General features: G+C 47.4%; 1 protein-coding gene across 2 annotated transcripts in view; it reads left to right on the plus strand.

Moving 5' to 3' along the window:
- The window catches only part of RAB7A (RAB7A, member RAS oncogene family), a 35,015-nt gene that overhangs the window by 9,464 nt on the left and 4,868 nt on the right, over positions 1–20,683 (plus strand). The window contains exons 2-4 of one of the 2 annotated variants that reach the window (XM_018553942.1): positions 7,209–7,211; positions 15,563–15,629; positions 17,089–17,215. In XM_018553942.1, coding sequence (XP_018409444.1) covers positions 15,577–15,629; positions 17,089–17,215 — 180 coding nt within the window. In that variant the 5' untranslated portion in view covers positions 7,209–7,211; positions 15,563–15,576. The remainder of the gene's footprint in view (positions 1–7,208; positions 7,212–15,562; positions 15,630–17,088; positions 17,216–20,683) is intronic. The other variant, XM_018553941.1, reaches the window with a different exon arrangement.

Consider the following 20,683-nt stretch of genomic DNA (forward strand, 5'->3'; position numbering starts at 1 on the left):
CCCCCCCCCCCCAAAGGAAGGACAGTGTCAGCACCAATTCAGAGATGATTGGAGGATCTACAGCCGAGTGATACACAAATAACATACATTGTTACTAGTTAAGGTACTTGGATGTTTTTTTAGGATTTACCTTCTGAGTTTAGTGTCACTTTATAGAACAACTTGTACCTTTTTGGTACGGTTTACCTTTAAATAGATGTTGGCATCTCCACTGCATTCCAGTGTTGGCCATCATTTTGCATTGATACCGTCTACCAAGAATTATTATTCCATCGCGTTCAGAAATAATTTCCTTTTACATTTTGTCGTCCTATTCGCACACTAAACCGACTAGTTGTTGCACATTTGTGTTTAGTATTTGTCAGATCGAAAGAGAATTCCGTCCGTTGGGCAGACTAATGTGGCCTGTGTCACTGGAACTGTCCGGAATGCATTGTCAGTATTGGTACTTTGTAAACTATTATCTGCTGAGGATACAGTCCTTGTCTGCAGGGAAGTGTAACCCACAGTTGGGACGGTTGGTAAGTGACGAGTATCCTGCAAGCTTGGCATTGTGCAATTTTGCCATCTGACACGTTGAATAATATGGCATGTCGTTTTTTTTTATATTTTGCTGTATGATTGCGGTGTTGTGATTCCGTGTCTAATGACCTGGCGTGCGTGCCTGCAATTTGGTGTGTTAACATTATTCCTTAGTTTTACCACATGCGGTGTTACCTAAGGCCACCTATTCACGCTCTAATATCCAAGTGGTGTGACCTATTCAGACATTGCATGTGACAGTCGGTGAGTGTCGAGGTTTACTCCTTGATAACGAGCACTGATGAGCTCATTGTCACATGGAGAGTTCCACTGTCTTCCTGGAGTCCATGTAAACCCCAACAATGAACTTTTTATCTGCTCCCTTTGCTCCCTTTTGGTCTATTAAATGCCATTGGATGTTTTTTGTTTTTTTTGGTCATCTCTTCTGTTCAATAAGTTAAAAAAAATCTGCCAGAAATCTAGTTTGATAGCTTCCTGTGCTGTCAGTCAGCATCGTTCCCTGTCGCTCTATGTAGCATAGAACAGCCCTTCTCAACCAGGGTGCCTTATGGCTTACTCCGGAGTGCCTCCAAATTTTAAACCAGCATCATGTCTTTGATTTGAAGAGGGTTTCCTGTTGTGAGCGAGGGGGTTTCCTGTTGTGAGCGAGGGGATGTCAAAGATGGGGCTTCTGATGTGGAGGGGAGCGCCTACTGTTAGTAGGGGTGACTCTTTGCAAGAAAGGGGCTCCTGGTGTGAAAGAGGTGCCTAATGTGAATCTAGACAAGTATAGATGTGTAGATTCTATGTACCTCCATAGACACAGTAAGGTGAGCAAGTGTTGTTGCCCTAGGACAGAAAATGTTTCTTGCAGAATCAGCAGGTGAAAACGAGGAGAAAAAAAGAACTAATGCAGCCATCATATCTGAGGACTGCTAAGCTGCAATATGGTACATCTTTGTTGGGTTTAGACGGGTCTACTACATGCAGTGGTTTGAGTACACGTAGTCCACCGTATAGGAAAGTCCAGTCACTCTTCATTTACGGGAATGGTTTTGGAATTTCAGGATAAAGTAACCGCTGGTATTGCAGCTCTGAGCCTCTCCACATCCCGTTACTGCTGCGCTGTAATAAGAAGGGTTGAGTAGTCCGGACCCTTGTGCAGTCCCCAAAAAATATCTCAGCTGCAATGGTATTAAATGCATTGGTTTGCTGCCTTCGGGGGTTTCTCCTGCCCCGCCCGTGATTTCAATCCCGGACAGGGAATGGATTGATGACAATGGAGCTCTTCCACGGCTCACTTTGCTGGTGCAGCTAGAACACGAAATGCCGTTTTCCCGAGTTCTGTTCTGTAATATAGATGAAAGGGGATTCTTAGGTCTCACCAGTGATGGGTTAGCACGGTGCAGTCAGAAGTAAAGCATGTGAGTCTGTTTACTCTGCGGAGAGATCAAAACGATAGGCGGTGGTGTGTATTCTCAGGGGTTGCTGCTTGTTTCAGTGCCCAGTGATATATTTACATATTTGGTATAAAGGGAAATACAGTTTTTCAGATCTGCTTATAAAAAAAGTGCGTTTAGCGCTTATCTCCGGGTTACAAAATACTCTGGTACTGGAGCTACTTCAGCACTGCAAGTTTCTGTTAAAGGAGAACTATGGGGTCAGGGCTTTTCCCCATAGTTCTCCTTAGGATAACGGGAGGACACAAACTAGCGTCGTCCCGTCACCCTAAGCTCAGTATACCGCAAGCTACAACTCGCGGTATACTGAGACGCCGCAGCGGATCCCGACATCGATGTCGAGATCCGCCCAGCTGCGTGAGTGACAGCTGGCTCTGCCTATCTAAGATGACTACACTAACTCACTGTACTATATCATGGGTGAGCAGCGTTGTCACCGTAAGACAGGGATGTCCAAACTCTGGCCCTCCAGCCGTTGTGGAACTACAAATCCCATGAAGTGTTAGGACTACTGAACTCCTCCTTTTTTCTCATCTCCATTGCATAGGGAGAAGAGTTCAGATGTCCACAGAAGAACTTCAGACCGGGCTGATCAACACTGGTTGAGATTTCAGTGCAGGAGAGGCAGCAACCCAGCCTATGTGTTTGCAAGTGTGCCACAGTTCTGTAATACAAATCAGATTAAGGGGTGGACAAATGATGGAATTCATGAGTCAGTCTGTCCAATCCAGGAGCCAGCAGGATTTTGTTTAGGAGCCAGCTCCATTGATGACGACTAGAGAAAAGCTCAAAAGTTAGGCGCAAGCTGTCAATATAAGGAAGATTGGCGACCTGGCTCCTGGTTTAACGTGGATGGGTCAGCTGTGCTTTCCCTTGTACCCCAGCACCCTTCCTTCACGCCCGGCTGCTGTGAACAAAGATGGACGCTATGGCTGAGTGTGGAGGAGCATGTGACTCGCTCCATGCTGGTGATTGGCCCAGCACCGTCACATGGGGTAGGGAGACGGCCCTGTGTGAGCTCCAGCTGGGAATCCGACTTGAGCTTACACAGTACTGACTTTTCTTTCTCCCGGCGGCTCCATGGAACACAGAGACTGATGGAAAGGTGAGAATGTGCTATTGGGCAGGAGAACGGACAGGAGAATGGGGCATTCACTTGAGCTTGTTTTGCCATGCATGAGCAAACCACGGGTTCACTTTAAACACGGTCCGTGTCTTCGAATTGGCGGATCATTCAGAGGAAACTCTTGTTCTTTCAAAGATTCATTTGGCAAGGTGTTGATGTAAGCTGATCCAACAAGAGTTGCACAACTAAACTGTTATTCTGAATGCTCTGATGCTGCTTTTCCCTTGCTGAAGGATATAATAGACGGCGTTGGCTGCGGATTGGAGAATGTCTTTCTGCATTCCTGGTGTGTTGTGGAAAACAGGAAGGTAATACTCTAGTCTGAGGTGTGACTCACCTGCAACAGATCTGAAGGAGCTACATGGTCCATCATGTCCTTCTCGGTTCTGGTGCCTGAGGTTACATGGGTGGGTCACACTTTCTGTAGCTTGAGGGCGCTGTATGCGACATTGTCTTTATCTTATTGGCTTCAGTACAGGGGAAACTACACAATGGGGACAGTTCTCGGAACAGTTCAGTTACGAATTCAGGACCTGGAGACTGTGTTTACTCTGCTGTCCTCCCATATGTGCTGTTTGTCACTCCCACGCCGTTCACTTCATGGCTGTGGGCTTGAGATAGGAGTCCAGCAGTTTTCAGCTAGCTTGGCAGACGGTCTCAATCATGGAGCAGTTGCAGATTTTCATGTGTATCTAGAATGGGAAGAAAGTTGCTGTTCAGGTTAGATCATTGGAGGATAAGTGCACTTGTAGCAAAGTGCACTTATCATTTTTGCCCCCTGACCTGACCTAACCTAACCCACCCGCTCCACAGAAGCATGCTTGCCTCGATTGGATGGCTGCAGTTCCGCTGTTGGTTTACATCAGAGATGCAAGTCTTCACTATCCTGGCCGCTCCTGCTCATTACAGTTCTATAGGATCCTCTCTGATTGTTTCCAGCCTTGGATACAGCCCCATAGAAGAATATGGAGATGTGAGCTGCTGCGGTGCTGGCTTTCAGAATACAATAGACCAGCAGGTTAGATTTCCCCCATCCCCGCAGGCTGAACCAAAGAAGTCTATGGCTGGGGTCTCGCCACAATGATCCAAGTAAATCCAGCATGTTTACACATTATAGAATGCTTACCTCCTAGTTGGTGTGCAGTCATGGAGCAATGGCAGGTCCAGGCTCTGCCACCTCTTCATCACCGCCTCTTCTGGGGCCCAGCCATGACCGCCATCTTCATCACCACCTCTTTTGGAGTCTGCCCGTGACCACCATCTTCATTGCTGCCTCTTCTGGGGCCCAGCCATGACCACCATCTTCATTGCTGCCTCTTCCGGGGCCCAGCCATGACCACCATCTTCATTGCTGCCTCTTCTGGGGCCCAGTCATGACCGCCATCTTCATCACCACCTTTTGGAGTCTGCCCGTCACCACCTTTTTGGAGTCTGCCCGTGACCACCATCTTCATTGCTGCCCCTTCTGGGGTCCACCCGTGACCATCTTCATTGCTGCCCCTTCTGGGGTCCAGCCACGACCACCATCTTCATTGCCGCCTCTTCTAGGGGTCCAGCCGCAACCACCCTTTTCATTGCCGCCACTTCTAGGGGTCCACCCATGACCACCATCTTCGTTGCCGCCTCTTTTGGGGTCTACCCACAACCGCCATCTTTGTTGCTGCTTCCTCTGGGGTCCTGGAACAATTCTCCTCTGCCATTGGGCAGCCATTAATGATGTAACTCCTGCACATCTATTCCTGGTACTTGGCTCTAATCTCGGCCTAGAGATAAAAGCACAGCACAAAGGTTTTTAAGGCAAAAGGCCTCTTGGCTCTTGTGTGAGTATGTAACATACCAGGGCTGGACGAATCCCAGGAGCCAGGTCACCAATGCTCCTTAATAATATAGGTGGCACCTAACTTTTGAGATTTAGTTGATGTCAATAGAGCTGGCTCCTAAAAAAAATCCTTTTGGCTCCTGGTTTGGACAGACTGGCTCCTGAAGTCCCCTTCTGCCGTTTGGTTGATTTTTATAACCATATTGGACCGTTATGTAGATCAGAAAAGGGGAAATGAAACCGATGAACAAATATACGCCAGAGGTCATTATTTGCTTTCATGACTCAGAGGGGAATCTACCAAGACTGGCGCAGCTGTGCATGGCAACCAATCAGCTTCTAGCTTTCATTACCAAAGCTGAACTGAACACAATGAAGATGGAAGCTGATTGGCTGAAGAATCTTGCAATACCTCATGGGATTTGTAGTTACACCACAGCTGGAGGGCCGGAGGTTTGCTACCCCTGCTCTAGAGCACTGGTAGGCAAACTCCCGTTGTGCTGGCACTACAAATCCCATCCTGCATCTGCCACTAGAAGTCATACCTGGGACTTTCAAAATCTTGTAGTGCCTCATGGGACTTGTAGTTGCACCTCTGCTGGTGGACCTGTGTTTGCTTACCCCTGCTCTGGTGTGAATAGCAATCCTTTTCTTTCTTGGAATATGCGGCGCAGGATGTACACGCCGCAAAAGGATCACAGCATGCGCATACTGAATGCAGCATTTTGGGTAACAGTCAATATATTGACAGCTGATGGCGCAGGTTTGTTAATAAATCGCAGCCGCCATTTACGCAATGCTATAGACGGCTCGGCCGTTTCCAAGCTGCCATAACCTGATCTGCGAGAGCCGGCTCACCGCAGGGTTCCCTCCTGCCCGGCTTTTACGCTGCAGATCTCTGGCTCTTTGTTCACACGTGCTGTCCCTCCCTTGTGACTCAAGCAGCTGATTAACCACATGATTCTCCAATGGCGAGGAAATTTAGCGTTTCCTTTTGTGTGATTTTTGAATGGGTCTCGCAGCAGTTTACGCTGAGATCAGCAAATTCATTGGTTGGTGCCGTTCTTCAGATTTTAGCGATCGCCAATAGAGTATAAAAGGAAATTGTTCACCATGTTCAGTCCAATGAGGGTTGCGGTGGACAAAACCCTTTTTCTTGCTGCTATGTACGGGTGTTGTTGTTTTTTTTTTTTTTATCTTTTTTGGTTAAGATGAAGGCAACCTCCATCTCTGCCGAAACAACAAATCCTGTCATGCCTGTGACTATCGGTCTTGCAATGCCTCATGGGACTTGTGGTTCCACAACAGCTGGACTGCTGAGGTTGCTTACACCTGGTCCCCAGTCCACTCTAAACTGGGATGGAGGAATTTTGCTTGACTGCTATTGTATTCTCCCAGTACCCGGTATTTTATTTTTTTGTTCAAGTGCTACAGGCTGTACATATCCTATGTAGAGAGCAGAGCTGTGGGAGGGGCCCAACAGGCCCCTCCCACCACAGGAAACTACAGGAGGGGGACGGAGACAATACCAGTCACCCTGCACAAGGAGAGAGCCGCAGTGTGCGGTTTTTATTACAGAAGGGGTGAAGACAAGACCAGTCCCCCTTTACAAGCAGAGAGCAGCAGTGACCGGTCTTTATTACAGGAGGGGGCGGAGACGAGACCAGTCACCCTGCACAAGGAGAGAGCCGTAGTGTGCGGCCTTAATTACAGGAGGGGCGGAGACAAGACCAGTCACCCTGCACAATGAGAGAGCCGTAGTGTGCGGTCTTTATTACAGGAGGGGGCGGAGACGAGACCAGTCACCCTGCACAAGGAGAGCAGCCGTGAGCGGCCTTTATTACAGGAAGCTCCAAGTTTTGCACAGTTCTAGAAATACACAAAGCTCACCGAGACTCTTAACACTCATGTCTCTTGTATGAGAAGCAGATCTGCTCATCCCGGAGTTCAGCTCTGTTTATTCATTTGAAGCCAATAATGTCACCGTGTGATTGCAGCCTGACACTGTAGGACATTTGAGGTTTCCATTACAGGGCCCCTGGCAGAGGAGGAAGCTCGCTGTGCGTGCCGTTGGATCGTCTCTTCCTTCAGCATGCTTTTGGTTGTCACACTGATTGTTTCTTTTCCTTCTGTTCATGTGATTTAATGAGTCAGCTGCACTGAATGGGGTGACTCAGAGGGGCTGGGCCTTTGCTGGAGGCCCCTCCCACATCCCAGTTTTTGCTCTTTGTGCTGGTCACATGATCACCTGTTTCCTTTTACAGCACCTTGTTGGTGACAGTTCGTTCAGGTCATGTGTGTTTTGTATGCAGGCTTATCCGGGCTCCTTGCGGATGCCTTTGGGGTCAGTTAATGCGTGCAGGGAGGGAATGGGGCAATGAAGCCCTAGATCAGGGGAGAGCAACCCTCAGCGCACTCGACTGCAAATCCCAACATGAGTCATGCCTGCGGCTGTCAGTCTTGCAATGCCTCATGGGACTTGTAGTTGCACCACAGCTGGATGGCCATTGTGAGAGGCTAAGATCACGTTTTCACATTTTTTGAGAAAGTGAAGTTGCCCTTTAAATTCTATGGCGTATGGCCAGTTTAAAGGGGTAGCGTCTTATTTTTTTTACATAGGCCTCTGCTCTAATCCTAGCGCGCATCGTCTGCTGCCTTTGGGACAGTCTATTATGGGAGCACAGGTTCACTTTATAGGTGAAGGAATTCTGTTTTTGTGTCGTGCCGTTCAGCTGTCCTAAAACTATTGCCTAAGGTGCCGAGCTTCTGACATATTTCCTGGAAGCGGTGAGGGACGGAGAGCTGTGTTGGGGATTGCTCTGATGTTGTAACACAGCATTGGCAGCAACAGTGCGAAGTATCGGCTATTCTGGAGTGCAGTCATGTGCACAGGTTTTAGATGCCAGTAAATGTGATCTGCTTAAAGTAGACCTGTCACTTTCCTCCGTACTTTCATATTAAATCTGACCTCCGGCCTTCCCTTCGCTCTGATATCTGACCCTCCGGCCTTCCCTTCGCTCTGATATCTGACCCTCCGGCCTTCCCTTCGCTCTGATATCTGACCCTCCGGCCAACGATTATCGTAAGGTGTGTGGAAGCCATGCCACCTCTACTACTGTAAGGTCGCACAACTTTTATCTTAGGAACATGTTCGAAAAACCCGTCGAGAATCATACGATTTTCGGCGGGTGTGTAGCATGTTCGTAAGATAAAAGCCGGACGGGCCGGTGTGCGCAACCGCACACTGCCCGTTCTGCATTGCGGTCATCCGAAGCCCGCCGCTCAGGGGGGCGCGGCTTGCGATCATCGCAAGTACGATCTGCCGGTCCAAGATGGGCAGATCGAACGTTTTTTTAATTACCTTACAACCATCGCAAGACAAAAGTCTTGCGATGGTTGTAAGGTGTGTGCCCAGCATTACACAATTTGGTTGCTATGAAACCTTTTCTCCCACTTGCCAACAATATGCAAAATGTATTATTATAAGTGACGCCCTCGTGTCTCATTTCTCGATTTCTAGCGGCTGGCTGTTGGCCTCCTCGCAGTGCCGCTGGTTCCCGGTCATGGATTGCAGGCACCCCTGGATACCTGCTCCCACATTCGGATTATTTACGCTCGGGGAGGGGGGGAGTTAATGTTTCCCTTCATCATGCCTGTCTGTACTGTGCTGGCAGATCTCATCATCACTTGTAAACTAGATTTTAACAGCATCTGTCCTAACAAAGGGTTTAAAGACTTAGTAGTATTTGGGCGAGTACTCGTACTTGCCCAAATGATCCCGATACTTATCCCGATACCGGAACTTCTGGTATCGGGAAGTCACGCAGCGAGTCATTACACGTCGCCTGACTTTTTGATTGGCCGGGAAGCCGGCTCCATACTCACTTGTCATCAGGAAACATGGAGCCGGCTCCTTGACCAATCGGAAAGCTAGGCAGTGGGTGACGACTCGCCGCCCGGCTTCCTGATTGATCGGGAGGCTAGCCAATTGGGAAGCCGGCTGTGGTGAGTCAATTCCCCAACCCCCCCCAGCTTTCTGTTTGGCCAGAAAGCAGGTGTTCTGTCGAAAGCTCCAACTCCTCGAGCGGTGGCCATATTGAGTGTGGCAACTCAGATTAATAACATGCTGGATTAGTGTGATCCTAGTTCATTTTTAATATTTTATTGCTGTGTAGTATGTGTATAGGGAAATACCGCGGGTGGCGCACGTGCAGTAGTCTTCTCGGCCAAGCACCTTAGTTCTAACTAAACCAGAAGTCAGGCAGTTGGAGAACTCTAGGAGTTGGAGCTTTTGACAGAACACCGGCTCCATGCTTCTTCACTTTCTGACCAGGGAGCATGGAACCGGCTTCCCGGCTAATCCAGAAGCTGGGCGGCGAGTGATTACACGCCGCCCGGATTTCTTTTAATAGTCCTTTCGGTGTCGGTATTAGGGCTGCAACAACTAATCGACATAATCGATTTTGAAAATAATCGTTAGCTGCAGCTCTAGTCGGTATTTCATATCAGCAAGTACCGAAAAACCGATATCGGTGCGTCCCTACTTGGAAGCATTGTATGGTAATGGTGGGAAGCTCAGATTGTCCCTCTACTTTCACTTTGAAACTGCTCAGAGTAGCCTGGAATCTGCACAAAGACCTCCCACTAAAATCTCTAAAAAGTAACAAATATTGTAAAATAATACTTTTGTATATATACTTTTATACTTTGTGAGTGCAAACAAATAACTTGGAGAGGTTTCTTTAAATGCAACTTCAGAAATGGAAATACATTTTAAAGCTTTTTCCTTTCCTTAGTATTTTTAAAGTTCCCTTTTTAAGAACTGATTTCCTTCATCCAGACCCCTCTGTGGGTGTCATGAATGTTCTTTTGGTTCTTATGAATGTTTTTTGGTTCTTAAAGGGAACTTTAAAAATGCTCAGAAGAGGAAACCCGTCTTCAGATCTACTTTATATATGAGCGGTAGGAGTGTTTGCTGTGAACACTTTGTTGAAGGATTTCCAGGATCGGCTTGTACTCTGTTCAGACCCATTAGGCCTCGGGCAGATGGGGGGAGTGTTAATAATTGATTACATGTAGCACTACACACAGCTCGCACACAGGAGACCTTCAGTCGTATGTTCTGTGTTTATGACCCGAGTGACTTCTAAAGTCCATATTTCTGACCTGAGATGGCTGTGTGTCAGTCTGATCCCAGATCTGTTTCTTTGAGGGGGTTGTTTTGTTTGTGACCTTAGAGTGTGTGTGTGTGTGTGTGTGTGTGTGTGTTCTGCAGGGGGTGCCTTAAAGTGACGGCGTCCTTGATCTACCAAAAACCCTTCACCAGCTGTCACGTTACAAAAATCAATGCTGTGACTTGCTACTCACATCCTGCCAATTTACTGAAGACCTCAGCAATGACTGGAGACCAGAGACGTCACTGAGAATGCCGTCTGTCCACTCCCTGTACATGGGTGACGTCGGCGAGAATGCAGTTTGTGTTCATGGACTTTGGCAACCCAGCTAGGAATTCAGTCAATCCCTTCAATGCAGACAGGTGACATAGTTGGGCATGCAACCTTCCCATTTACCATTGGCAGGTTAGATTCCAGGTGAGATTCCACCCTATGTGATCATTCCGCATTCTTGCCCAAGTAATACTGTACAACACAGCGCCCAATAGATGAGTATCTTCACATCAATGTAAAGGGAGGAGGCTGCCGTCCTCAAGGCCACCAGGAAGCATCCCCACAAATCATGTCAAATAGAAAAATAGGGGGATAGCCCCCACTCCTAGTGTAAAAATGTTTGTGTTTTTTTTATTAAATGGAGTACAATGATTATACAAAAAGCTACTCGCAATGTGGATGAGCAAATAACATGCGGTTGTCAAAGGAGACCTGAATGCTGACGTGCGTTTCGGGGGGAGTTTCCCCCCTTCCTTGGAGCTAATTTCTTAGCTAAGTAGTCTTGTCTCTGCTGATCATTCATTAGATGATGAGGAAGACTGTAGTCACTGGAGATGTGCGCCATAGCCAAAAATAAATCTGGCCAATGGATCGGCTAAATCGGGTGTAGGCAACCTCAGCACTCTGAGGCTGTAAAAGTCCCATGAGGCATTGCAGGACTGGCAACCACAGGTATGACTTCCAGGAGCATGTGGTTTTACTGGGGATGCACTGATACCGGTATTTCGGCATCGAGTACAAGTACCGATATATATTTTTTTCCGGTACTCGCCGATACCGAGTACTGGAAGTCCCATTCAGGAAGCCAGGCGGCGTGTATTGACTCGCCACCCGGCTTCCGGATTAGCAAGGAAGCCATCCCCCATGCTTCTCGCCACTAGGTGATGAAGCCAATCAGGAAGCCGGGTGGCGTGTAATGACGCAGTGCCCGGCTTCCTGATTGGCCGGGAACTCCTGGAGTTCAGCCTTTAAAGTAAATCCCCAAATTTTGGGTTGTCGTCAGCACAGGAGTAGATGGGAAATCTTCCAATGGGGACACTAGTTCTTTCTGGTAACCACCAGGGATTTCCCTCTCTTGGGAGGAATTTTCTCTCCCTTCCAGTTGTGGCTATCAGACAGGAAGTGAAATCTTCCCAATGGGACACAGATGGCAAAAGGAGTCCTATTGCAGGGTGCTATGGAGCCACCCTTGTGTGTGTTGGTAAGCTCTATGTCCCCACAAACACACAGGGAAAGCTGACCTGGGTTATAACCTCCCTTACTGCAATTAACTAGACTAAGTCCTCCGTCCGTAGCGAGAAGCCGGTGCAAGAAATCGCTCAACAGCATTCCCTGGCTGGGTGTTAACATGCTGATGACGCTTGGAATGGGTCTTGCTCCACAACTGATACTTATAATATATCTTACAAAGCCCTCACAGCCCTATTTCATCAGCATGGTCCATTTCACTTTCCATCAATTCAAGTGTGAACTCTCAAGTAGCTCTCACATTCAAGTGCTCCCGAATGCTGGAGATCCTTAAAGAACTCGGACGTCTATAAACGTATATTCTAAACTCTTCTGGGCTGCCTGCAAAAAACTACAGGAAGGGGGCGGAGACAAGACCAGTCATCCTGCACAAGTAGAGAGCAGCAGTGACCGGTCTTTATTACAGGAGGGGGTGGAGACTAGACCAGTCACCCTGCACAAAGAGAGCAGCAGTGACTGATTTTTAACAGGAAGTTGTTGTGGGTTTGTTCACCTTTTTTTTGAAAAGGTGAACTTTCCCTTTAAGCCTTTTTTCACTTTACCATTGTCTCATGTCATCAAGGTAGAACCATTCATTTATTTATATTTACTTTTGTCAGCTCAGTTTGGGTTTAGAAGAAATGATTTTAGGATTTTCATGCAATTTAACTCTCGGCAAAAATCACAATATGACCATAGAGCCGGATAACAATCAAACCGTTTTTTCTTCTAGGGCAGTAGACGATCGTTCTTGGCAGACGGCTGAGAGTTTATCTGAACCTGTAATTGCGCGTTATGAGTTCTCGAGTCTCTGACATCTGTTGTATCAGCTGCATCACCAGCACAGATGCAGGAAAATGGCTCCTAGCTACAAATCTCGACACTTTAATATTGTCATCCTGAAGATCTTGTTTCTATTGTTTCGAAGGCATTTAAAGCCTAAACAATGTACTTCTTAGGCCCCTTTCACATGGGCGGCGTCCATTCCGATCAGCAGGGGATCCGTGCACATATCCCCCGCCGATCAGAGCGGTATGGAACATCAGTGTTCGTTCAGCTGTTTCCTCCACCTTGCGACGGAGATAAAAACTAAACTAGCCGGACCCATGTTAGGTTTATGGGTGTCAGTTTTAAGTCTACGTGGTAGGGATGCACGCATACCGTTTTTTTTTTTTTTGGGCATAGAGTAAGAGTACCGACATTTATATTTCAGTACTTCGGGCATTCCGCTGCCCGGTTTCTTGATTGCCCAGGAAGCCGGCTCGATGCTGACTGGCCCGGGGTGGTTTCCTAGCCAATCGGGAAGCTGGTAGGCGGGTCATTACCTGCGGCCCGGCTTCTTGCTTGGCCGGGGAGCTGGCTCTATGCTCTTTGGCCAGCTCAGTGCTTATTGGCTGGGAAGCTGACTTCCCAGCGAATCAGCAAGGAGCCAGCCTCCGGTCCCATCAGAAAGCGGGACCATGAGTCATTACCTGTGGCTCAGCTTCCCGGCCAATCAGGATGTTCCCTCGCGGCAATGCCGGTCTTTTTCCGAGTGCTCGCCCCAAATACTCTGTACTGGCACCGATACTAGTACGTGGGTCAAGCAAGCCGGCTCCAAGGACCAGGGGAGTATAACTGTGATTTTTGCATCTAGACCAAAACAGGCAGTTAACCCTTTGCAGTGCGAGTGTAGCCCCATTGCAAAGGTTGTTTCCCCGGAGTTCTTCTATGAGTTCAAGAGATTTAACCTGTTGATCCTTCCAGAAATACTCCCACAGGTCAGCTCCCTGCACATGCAATTTACAGCACAGTGATGATGTCACGGCTACTTTTATATGGTAATATCTGGATTGAGTGACTTTATATTCTTTTGTAGCTGTAGAGGAATACATTTAAAGGAGAACTATGAGGTGAGCGCTTTTTACTCACCTCATAGTTCTAGCCGACCTGTGACAATGAGACTGTCACAGGTCGGCTCAGTAGATCGGGAGGTGAGCGACCACATACCGGCGTTCGCTCACCTCTCGATCTGTCACGGCTCTCTGCCGTGACAGGGGAGGGGCTGGATTCCCCCCTCCCCGCTCCGATCCGTCAGCGCTGACTGGTGGAACGGACGTGGGAGGGGCGGGTACAGCTGGCTCTGCCTCTAGATAGGCAGAGCCAGCTGTCAGTCACGCAGCTAGGCGGATCCCGGCATATTTGTCGGGATCCGCTTCAGCTGCGGCGTCTCAGTATAACGCAAGCTACAGCTCGCGGTATACTGAGCCTAGGGTGATGGGAGGACGCTAGTTTGTGTCCTCCCGTTACCCTAAGGAGAACTATGGGGAAAAGCCCTGACCCCATAGTTCTCAAAGAGTTTTTGTGCCTGGAGTTGAGCTTTAGAGGTGGTAGTTCTTCTGTTTGAGCAATTGGTGTAGTCGGCAATTTTTGGGTACCGGGTATTTCTCGTGTCAGATGCCCATTTTTAGTTCAGTCAGAAAACCTACACAGGACGTACTTAGCGCCTGATTGAGATCTTTGTGTGCATATGAGGTTCAGACCGATGTCAGGTTGTGGCTCGTTTATAATGCTTACCTTCATGTTTGGAAGGTGGCAAAAAAAAAAATCTCACAGGAAGCAATTAAAATAAATACAGAGGATCTGCGCTGCTGAAAATGCAGGCCGAGGGCAAAGGACGAGTCACCGGTATTGTCTGTTTGTATTCCTCATCTTCCTTATTACTGACTCATGCTTTGTTCTGCTTTTGTGCAGAGCGGCCCTCTTGGCAGAGACAGGACTTTGCTTCCTAGTGTCAGAGCTGTCCCCTCTGATTGGTTGAAATAAGCAGCAGGGAAGGTGGAGCGGTAATGGATCCACAAAATGAGTATGAATAAAGCCGGGAGATGCTTCCATTTCAGGTCATCAGATGCAGCTTCCTCTCCGGCAAGGAGAACAATGAGCCGCACAATGGTGAACTCTCCAAATCTCACTTCAAATCTCTTGAATCCAGCAGTCAGAGGCAACCGTGCCTTAGATCTCACACTGTGGATATACAGCTATGAGTGCCTAGGCACAGGAAGTGATCCGCTATATTCAAGGTCAAATTCATGATTAAAGGTGGTGGCTGCGGTTGGAGGAAATCCTGGAGTTTCACTTAAAATTTTGTAACGTTTAGTAGTGTTAAACCCATGAGATTTTTTTTTTTTCTTCTTTGTTAATGTTTTTCATTGGGAAGATTTCCTTTCCCTTTCTGTCCCATAAATGCGAAGGATGACCATAAAAGTTACCATCAGTTTTAGATTTACCAAAATAATGTAATATATGGACGTACCTAACCCCATCCAATCATTTTCCATCTAATCAGGCAGGCCGTCATACTACGTGGATCTAAAGAGATTGCACAATCCCTTCACACTGTTGTGGCACAGTAAGGCTGGGCACACACCTTACAACCATCACAAGACTTTTGCCTCGCGATGGTTGTAAGGTACTTAAGAAAACGTACAATCTGCCTATCTTGGACAGGCAGATCGTACTTGGGATGATCGCAAGCCGCGCCCCCCTGAGGGGCGGGCTTCCGATGACCGAAATGCCGAACGGGCAGTGTGCGGTTGTGCACACCGGCACGTCCGGCTTTTATCTTACGGACATGCTACACACCCGACTAATAGCGTACGATGCTCGGCGGGTTTTCGAACATGTTCCTAAGATAAAAGTCGTGCGACCTTACAGTAGCAGAGGTCGCACGGCTCCCACACACCTTACGATAATCGTACGATCGCGGGATTTCCCCCGATTATCGTACGATTGTCGTAAGGTGTGTGGGGACCTTTACACACATGCGTTGACGCATGTTATTGTGCATTGTTAGGACCGTCCATTCATTTGATTGGGCTGCCTAATGAACAAAAAAATGCATGTACTACGTCTCCAAATATGCCGCCTCTGGAAGCAAAACGTACTCTAACACCCTGATTTGTTTTCCTTTTTCTCTTCGCAGTTCTTTTTTGAAAGATGACGTCCAGAAAGAAAGTGCTTCTGAAGGTCATCATCCTGGGGGATTCTGGGTAAGCAGAGCATCTTCTATGACATTTACATTGTCTCCTTGTGAGATTTAATGTAGAAAAATCAGTATTTGTTCAAAAAATAAAATGAGTTTCTGATGCTCGGTGCTGATTTTAAGATTGGCTTGTGCGTTCTCTGCCACTCTATCTGTCCCCAAAAAAGGGTATAAAATTCATTTCAGTACAGCGCTGCATGACGGAATAAATGTCAGTTAAAGTACCGCAGCGCTGAATACTGAAAAATGGCCTGGATGGGAAGGGGGTTTAACACCGCGCATGTCAACTGGTTAATCTGCTGATTTTGGTGCCAGGAAGTGGCTTTTCAGAAAAGCATATACAGTATGTTCCTTTCTGCTTCAAGGGAACTCTTGGCTGAGCACCACTTCTGTTTTCTGTGGAGAACATGAAACAATACATGAGAATTGCAGTCAAATATATTAGAGGTAATTTCCTGTAGAGCGGGGGGGGGGTGCTGGGGTAGGCCGGCGGTAGGGGGTCCTCCGGCCCTTCAGTTGTGGTCCAAGTACGAATCCTTTTAAGCATTGCAAGACTCTTGACAGCTGCAGTCATGAATGCCAGAGGCAGATGCATAATAGGATTTGTAGACATCTGAAGAGGTCAGAGGTTGCCTACCCCTGCAAGACCCATTGAGTACTTGAAAGAACTGATGCAGTCTGAGACCAGAAGCTTACAATCTAACATCTTGTCCTTCTCAATTGTGACTCCAGCAGCACCACCTTGCCATTTACAGTGAAAGCGATCCCAGACTGAGATTGTGATCCTGTTTTTAAAACTGGGACCATCTCTGATCCTGAATTCAGTGCCTAGCATGGTCACTGACTTCCTATTTGGCTTCAGTGCCTAACATGAGCCTGTTCACTGACTCAGTATTCTGACTTTGGTGCCTGGCATGGTTGGGCACTCCTTATCCTGCCTTTGGTGCCGAGCATGGTCAGGGACGCCCTATCCTACCTTTGGTGCCGAGCATGGTCAGGGATGCCCTATCCTGGCTTTGGTGCCTGGCATGGTCAGTGACTCGACCTAGGTAGTGCAGCCAGGGTTAACTGACTGCCCCAGAAACTGGTGCCTGGCATGGTTGGGCACTTCCTATCCTGCCTTTGGTGCCGAGCATGGTCAGGGATGCCCTATCCTACCTTTGGTGCCGAGCATGGTCAGGGATGCCCTATCCTGGCTTTGGTGCCTGGCATGGTCAGTGACTCGACCTAGGTAGTGCAGCCAGGGTCAACTGACAGCCCTAGAAACTGCACCTTTTTAAAATGGCAGCTCCCATGTTTGTCCCTCAGGTTCCTTTTGAGCAGCCACTAGTCAATCTTATAAGTGATCTTACTACTGTTGGCTGAAATCTGATTGGCTGCTGTGGTTTACTAACCGTGATGATCTGTTATTTTGGCTTGCAGACAGATTGTAAGTGAAGGACTGATTTGTTTTTGTTCTCCTGCAGGGTTGGCAAGACTTCTCTTATGAACCAATATGTTAATAAGAAATTTACTAACCAGTACAAGGCCACAATCGGGGCTGACTTTCTGACCAAGGAGGTGATGGTGGATGACCGGCTGGTCACAATGCAGGTATAGTACCATTGTGGGGTAATGGGCATCTTGACTTGTAGTCCTCTGTGTGTCAGTGTCAAATATTATTTTTTTAAAAGTTTTAGATGGAGTTGGGAAACCTTAAACTCCTGTAATTTGTTTTTTATTTTATATTTCCATCAAGAACCATGTCACAGCTAGCTAGGTTCACCCTCTCTTCAGAGATGTCAGCAAAACAAGAGCTGAGGAGAAATCTTCCACTAGAAACATGTTCCAGAGACAACTCCCTCATAGAAATTCCCCTTACTTTGCAGTAATCCACGCTCACTTCCTGCTTGCTTCTCCCAGAACAGGAAGTAAATAGAATCTTCCCAACAGGGAGCAAATATGAACAAACCTGGGTTTATAACCCTTCTAAACTCTCTAAAACAATGTTGCTGTAAATACTTTTTAAAAGTCAACTCAACAGCTGTATATACAAAGGAAAACCAAAACGTGTATTGTATACAATGATTTTGATGTACAAAAGTTTGGGTGGTGATGGCAACATCGGCAATTAACTTTTTACTGTAAACGCCGTAACAAGGACTAGAGGCCACCACCTAAAATTGGTGGAGGAAAGATTTAACCGCAAAGGGCGTAGGGGTTTCTTTTCAGTCGGGTTACATTTTAGAACTCTCTCTGCCACAAGCCATGGTATCAGCTGAGAGTATTGAATCATTCAAAAATCACTTAAATACCTTCATAAGAGACCGTAACATACAAGGGTACAGGTACTCTTAAAAAAAGATTAGACCACACAGGGACCTGTGTATACACAGACACACAAAGGTTGAACTTGATGGACCTGTGTCCTTTATTCAACCTCAAATACTATGTAACTATGTACCCTGTTTCCCCGAAAGACCTAACACTATTTTTCAAGATTCCTGCAATATAAGACCTACCCCGAAAATAAGACCTAGTTTGGTGGTAGCATGTGAGGGGGGGAAGTTGCAGGAGAGATGGTATCAGCCTGCAGGGACACACTGTATTAAGGGGATGACGGGACTCCCTCCGGCCAGCGCAGTGACAGGGAGCACTCCAGTACCATACGTCACCAACTGCTGTCCCCCTGAAGGCACTGCTTAATGTAATGGTACTGTACTGTAATGTGTATTGGTAAATGGTACCGTACTTTACCGCGCTGTCTGATGTCCCCACTGCTACACCGCTGGTACCACTGTCCCTGATGGCAAAGGAAGCCAGCGCTGTAGAAGGAAAACCAAAACGTGTATTGTATACAATGATTTTGATGTACAAAAGTTTGGGTGGTGATGGCAACATCGGCAATTAACTTTTTACTGTAAACGCCGTAACAAGGACTAGAGGCCACCACCTAAAATTGGTGGAGGAAAGATTTAACCGCAAAGGGCGTAGGGGTTTCTTTTCAGTCGGGTTACATTTTAGAACTCTCTCTGCCACAAGCCATGGTATCAGCTGAGAGTATTGAATCATTCAAAAATCACTTAAATACCTTCATAAGAGACCGTAACATACAAGGGTACAGGTACTCTTAAAAAAAGATTAGACCACACAGGGACCTGTGTATACACAGACACACAAAGGTTGAACTTGATGGACCTGTGTCCTTTATTCAACCTCAAATACTATGTAACTATGTACCCTGTTTCCCCGAAAGACCTAACACTATTTTTCAAGATTCCTGCAATATAAGACCTACCCCGAAAATAAGACCTAGTTTGGTGGTAGCATGTGAGGGGGGGAAGTTGCAGGAGAGATGGTATCAGCCTGCAGGGACACACTGTATTAAGGGGATGACGGGACTCCCTCCGGCCAGCGCAGTGACAGGGAGCACTCCAGTACCATACGTCACCAACTGCTGTCCCCCTGAAGGCACTGCTTAATGTAATGGTACTGTACTGTAATGTGTATTGGTAAATGGTACCGTACTTTACCGCGCTGTCTGATGTCCCCACTGCTACACCGCTGGTACCACTGTCCCTGATGGCAAAGGAAGCCAGCGCTGTAGAAAGCAAGGCTGTGGCGGCGGAGGGAGCAGAGCCGCATTAGCAGATATTCCTCTAGAGCGCCAGTTACTGTGACGGGCGGAGTGATACCAGATAACTTTAGATTGTTGTACATTTTGTTGCACATTTTAACAAAAATAAGATAGCCCCTGAAAATATGACCTAGTGTAGTTTTTGGGGGCAAAAAAAAATATAAGACTGTCTTATTTTCGGGGAAACATGGTATACAGGATCTGTGTTGGCTACCAAAAAAAAGTAGACTTCCTCCCTCTCCCATTGACTGCTCCTTTGGATTGCTAGTGACTATTACCACATTGGAGACCCAACACCCTGAGCGCTCTCTCTTCTGTAAGCCACCAACGTACTTCTCTCTCTCTCAGACCCTTCCTGTTACAGAGCAGCCCTTCCCACTTCATTTCACATTTCATGTGGTATGTGTGATGTTGGTATTGACATATTAGTTGATGGATTGAAGCATATAACTTTTAAAGAAATTCCCGAGTCAAAGGATGTTTTCTATGCTTGCTTGGAACATTTTGCTCTGAATGTTTCGGCAAGATTAAAGGTCCACGAAGGCCTTGTTCACACGGGCAGCCGCCGGCGAGAATTTGCAGCATTTCATGGCGGAGAAACTAGCCCCTTGCCCACCGTGTACAAATAGATAGCCAATGCCGCCGATGCTCATATGTGTGTTCTAATACCAGCGGTTACATGAGATTAGGGCCTCTGAAGGGCCCTGGACGCAGACAGTTGGCATCCAGGTTCGGTGCTTCCGGCCGCATACAAACTGGGCGCCCTCTGCTGGAGGGGAGAGGAGGGTGCCCTCATTTTGAACAGCACCCCAATGCGCTAAGGCAACACGCCTTCATTGCAGCGTGCTGCAACACACAATATTGGATTGGGGTGCATTGCAGGACAAAGAATAGGTCACTTGCAATTTCCAGGACTTCAAGGTGCCCAATGCGACACGCGTTAGCGGCGCGGCAGAAATGTAAGTCGGCCCCAGCTCCGAGCTCGATGAATTTCTTGGGACATACCAAAGCTTAACGTGACGCATCTCATTACCAGGACGCTTTCACCTCCTAGCTGACTTGTCATGTGTCTAGAAGTGGGTATTGTGCTGGTATCCATGACAACCACATTTCCGAAATACAAGTGTTAATCACATGACAGAGAGTGTGACTGCTGCGTGCTCTGGGCCCGGCTTATATCATCATGAAGTCAGTGTTTTGTCCTGAGCAGAATTTTCATTATTCCGGTGTAATGCTCCAAACACCGTTTCTGATTTTTAAAATGTGAAAGCGGCTTAGAGAACAGAGGTTGGCTGCGAGTGTCGGGATTGTGGCCCTTCCTGTATATTACACGTGTATCAGTACAGCATTCTGACCCCGGAACTTGCTGTGGAAAGAACGTCTGTCGGAAAAATGCCAGTTTCTGATTATTACAGGGGGGGGGCGCCCTCTATGGGAGGATGAGG

Source organism: Nanorana parkeri, unplaced genomic scaffold, assembly GCF_000935625.1.
Source record: "Nanorana parkeri isolate BGI_ZX_2015 unplaced genomic scaffold, ASM93562v1 scaffold135, whole genome shotgun sequence".
In the NCBI taxonomy this organism is placed as follows: domain Eukaryota; kingdom Metazoa; phylum Chordata; class Amphibia; order Anura; family Dicroglossidae; genus Nanorana; species Nanorana parkeri.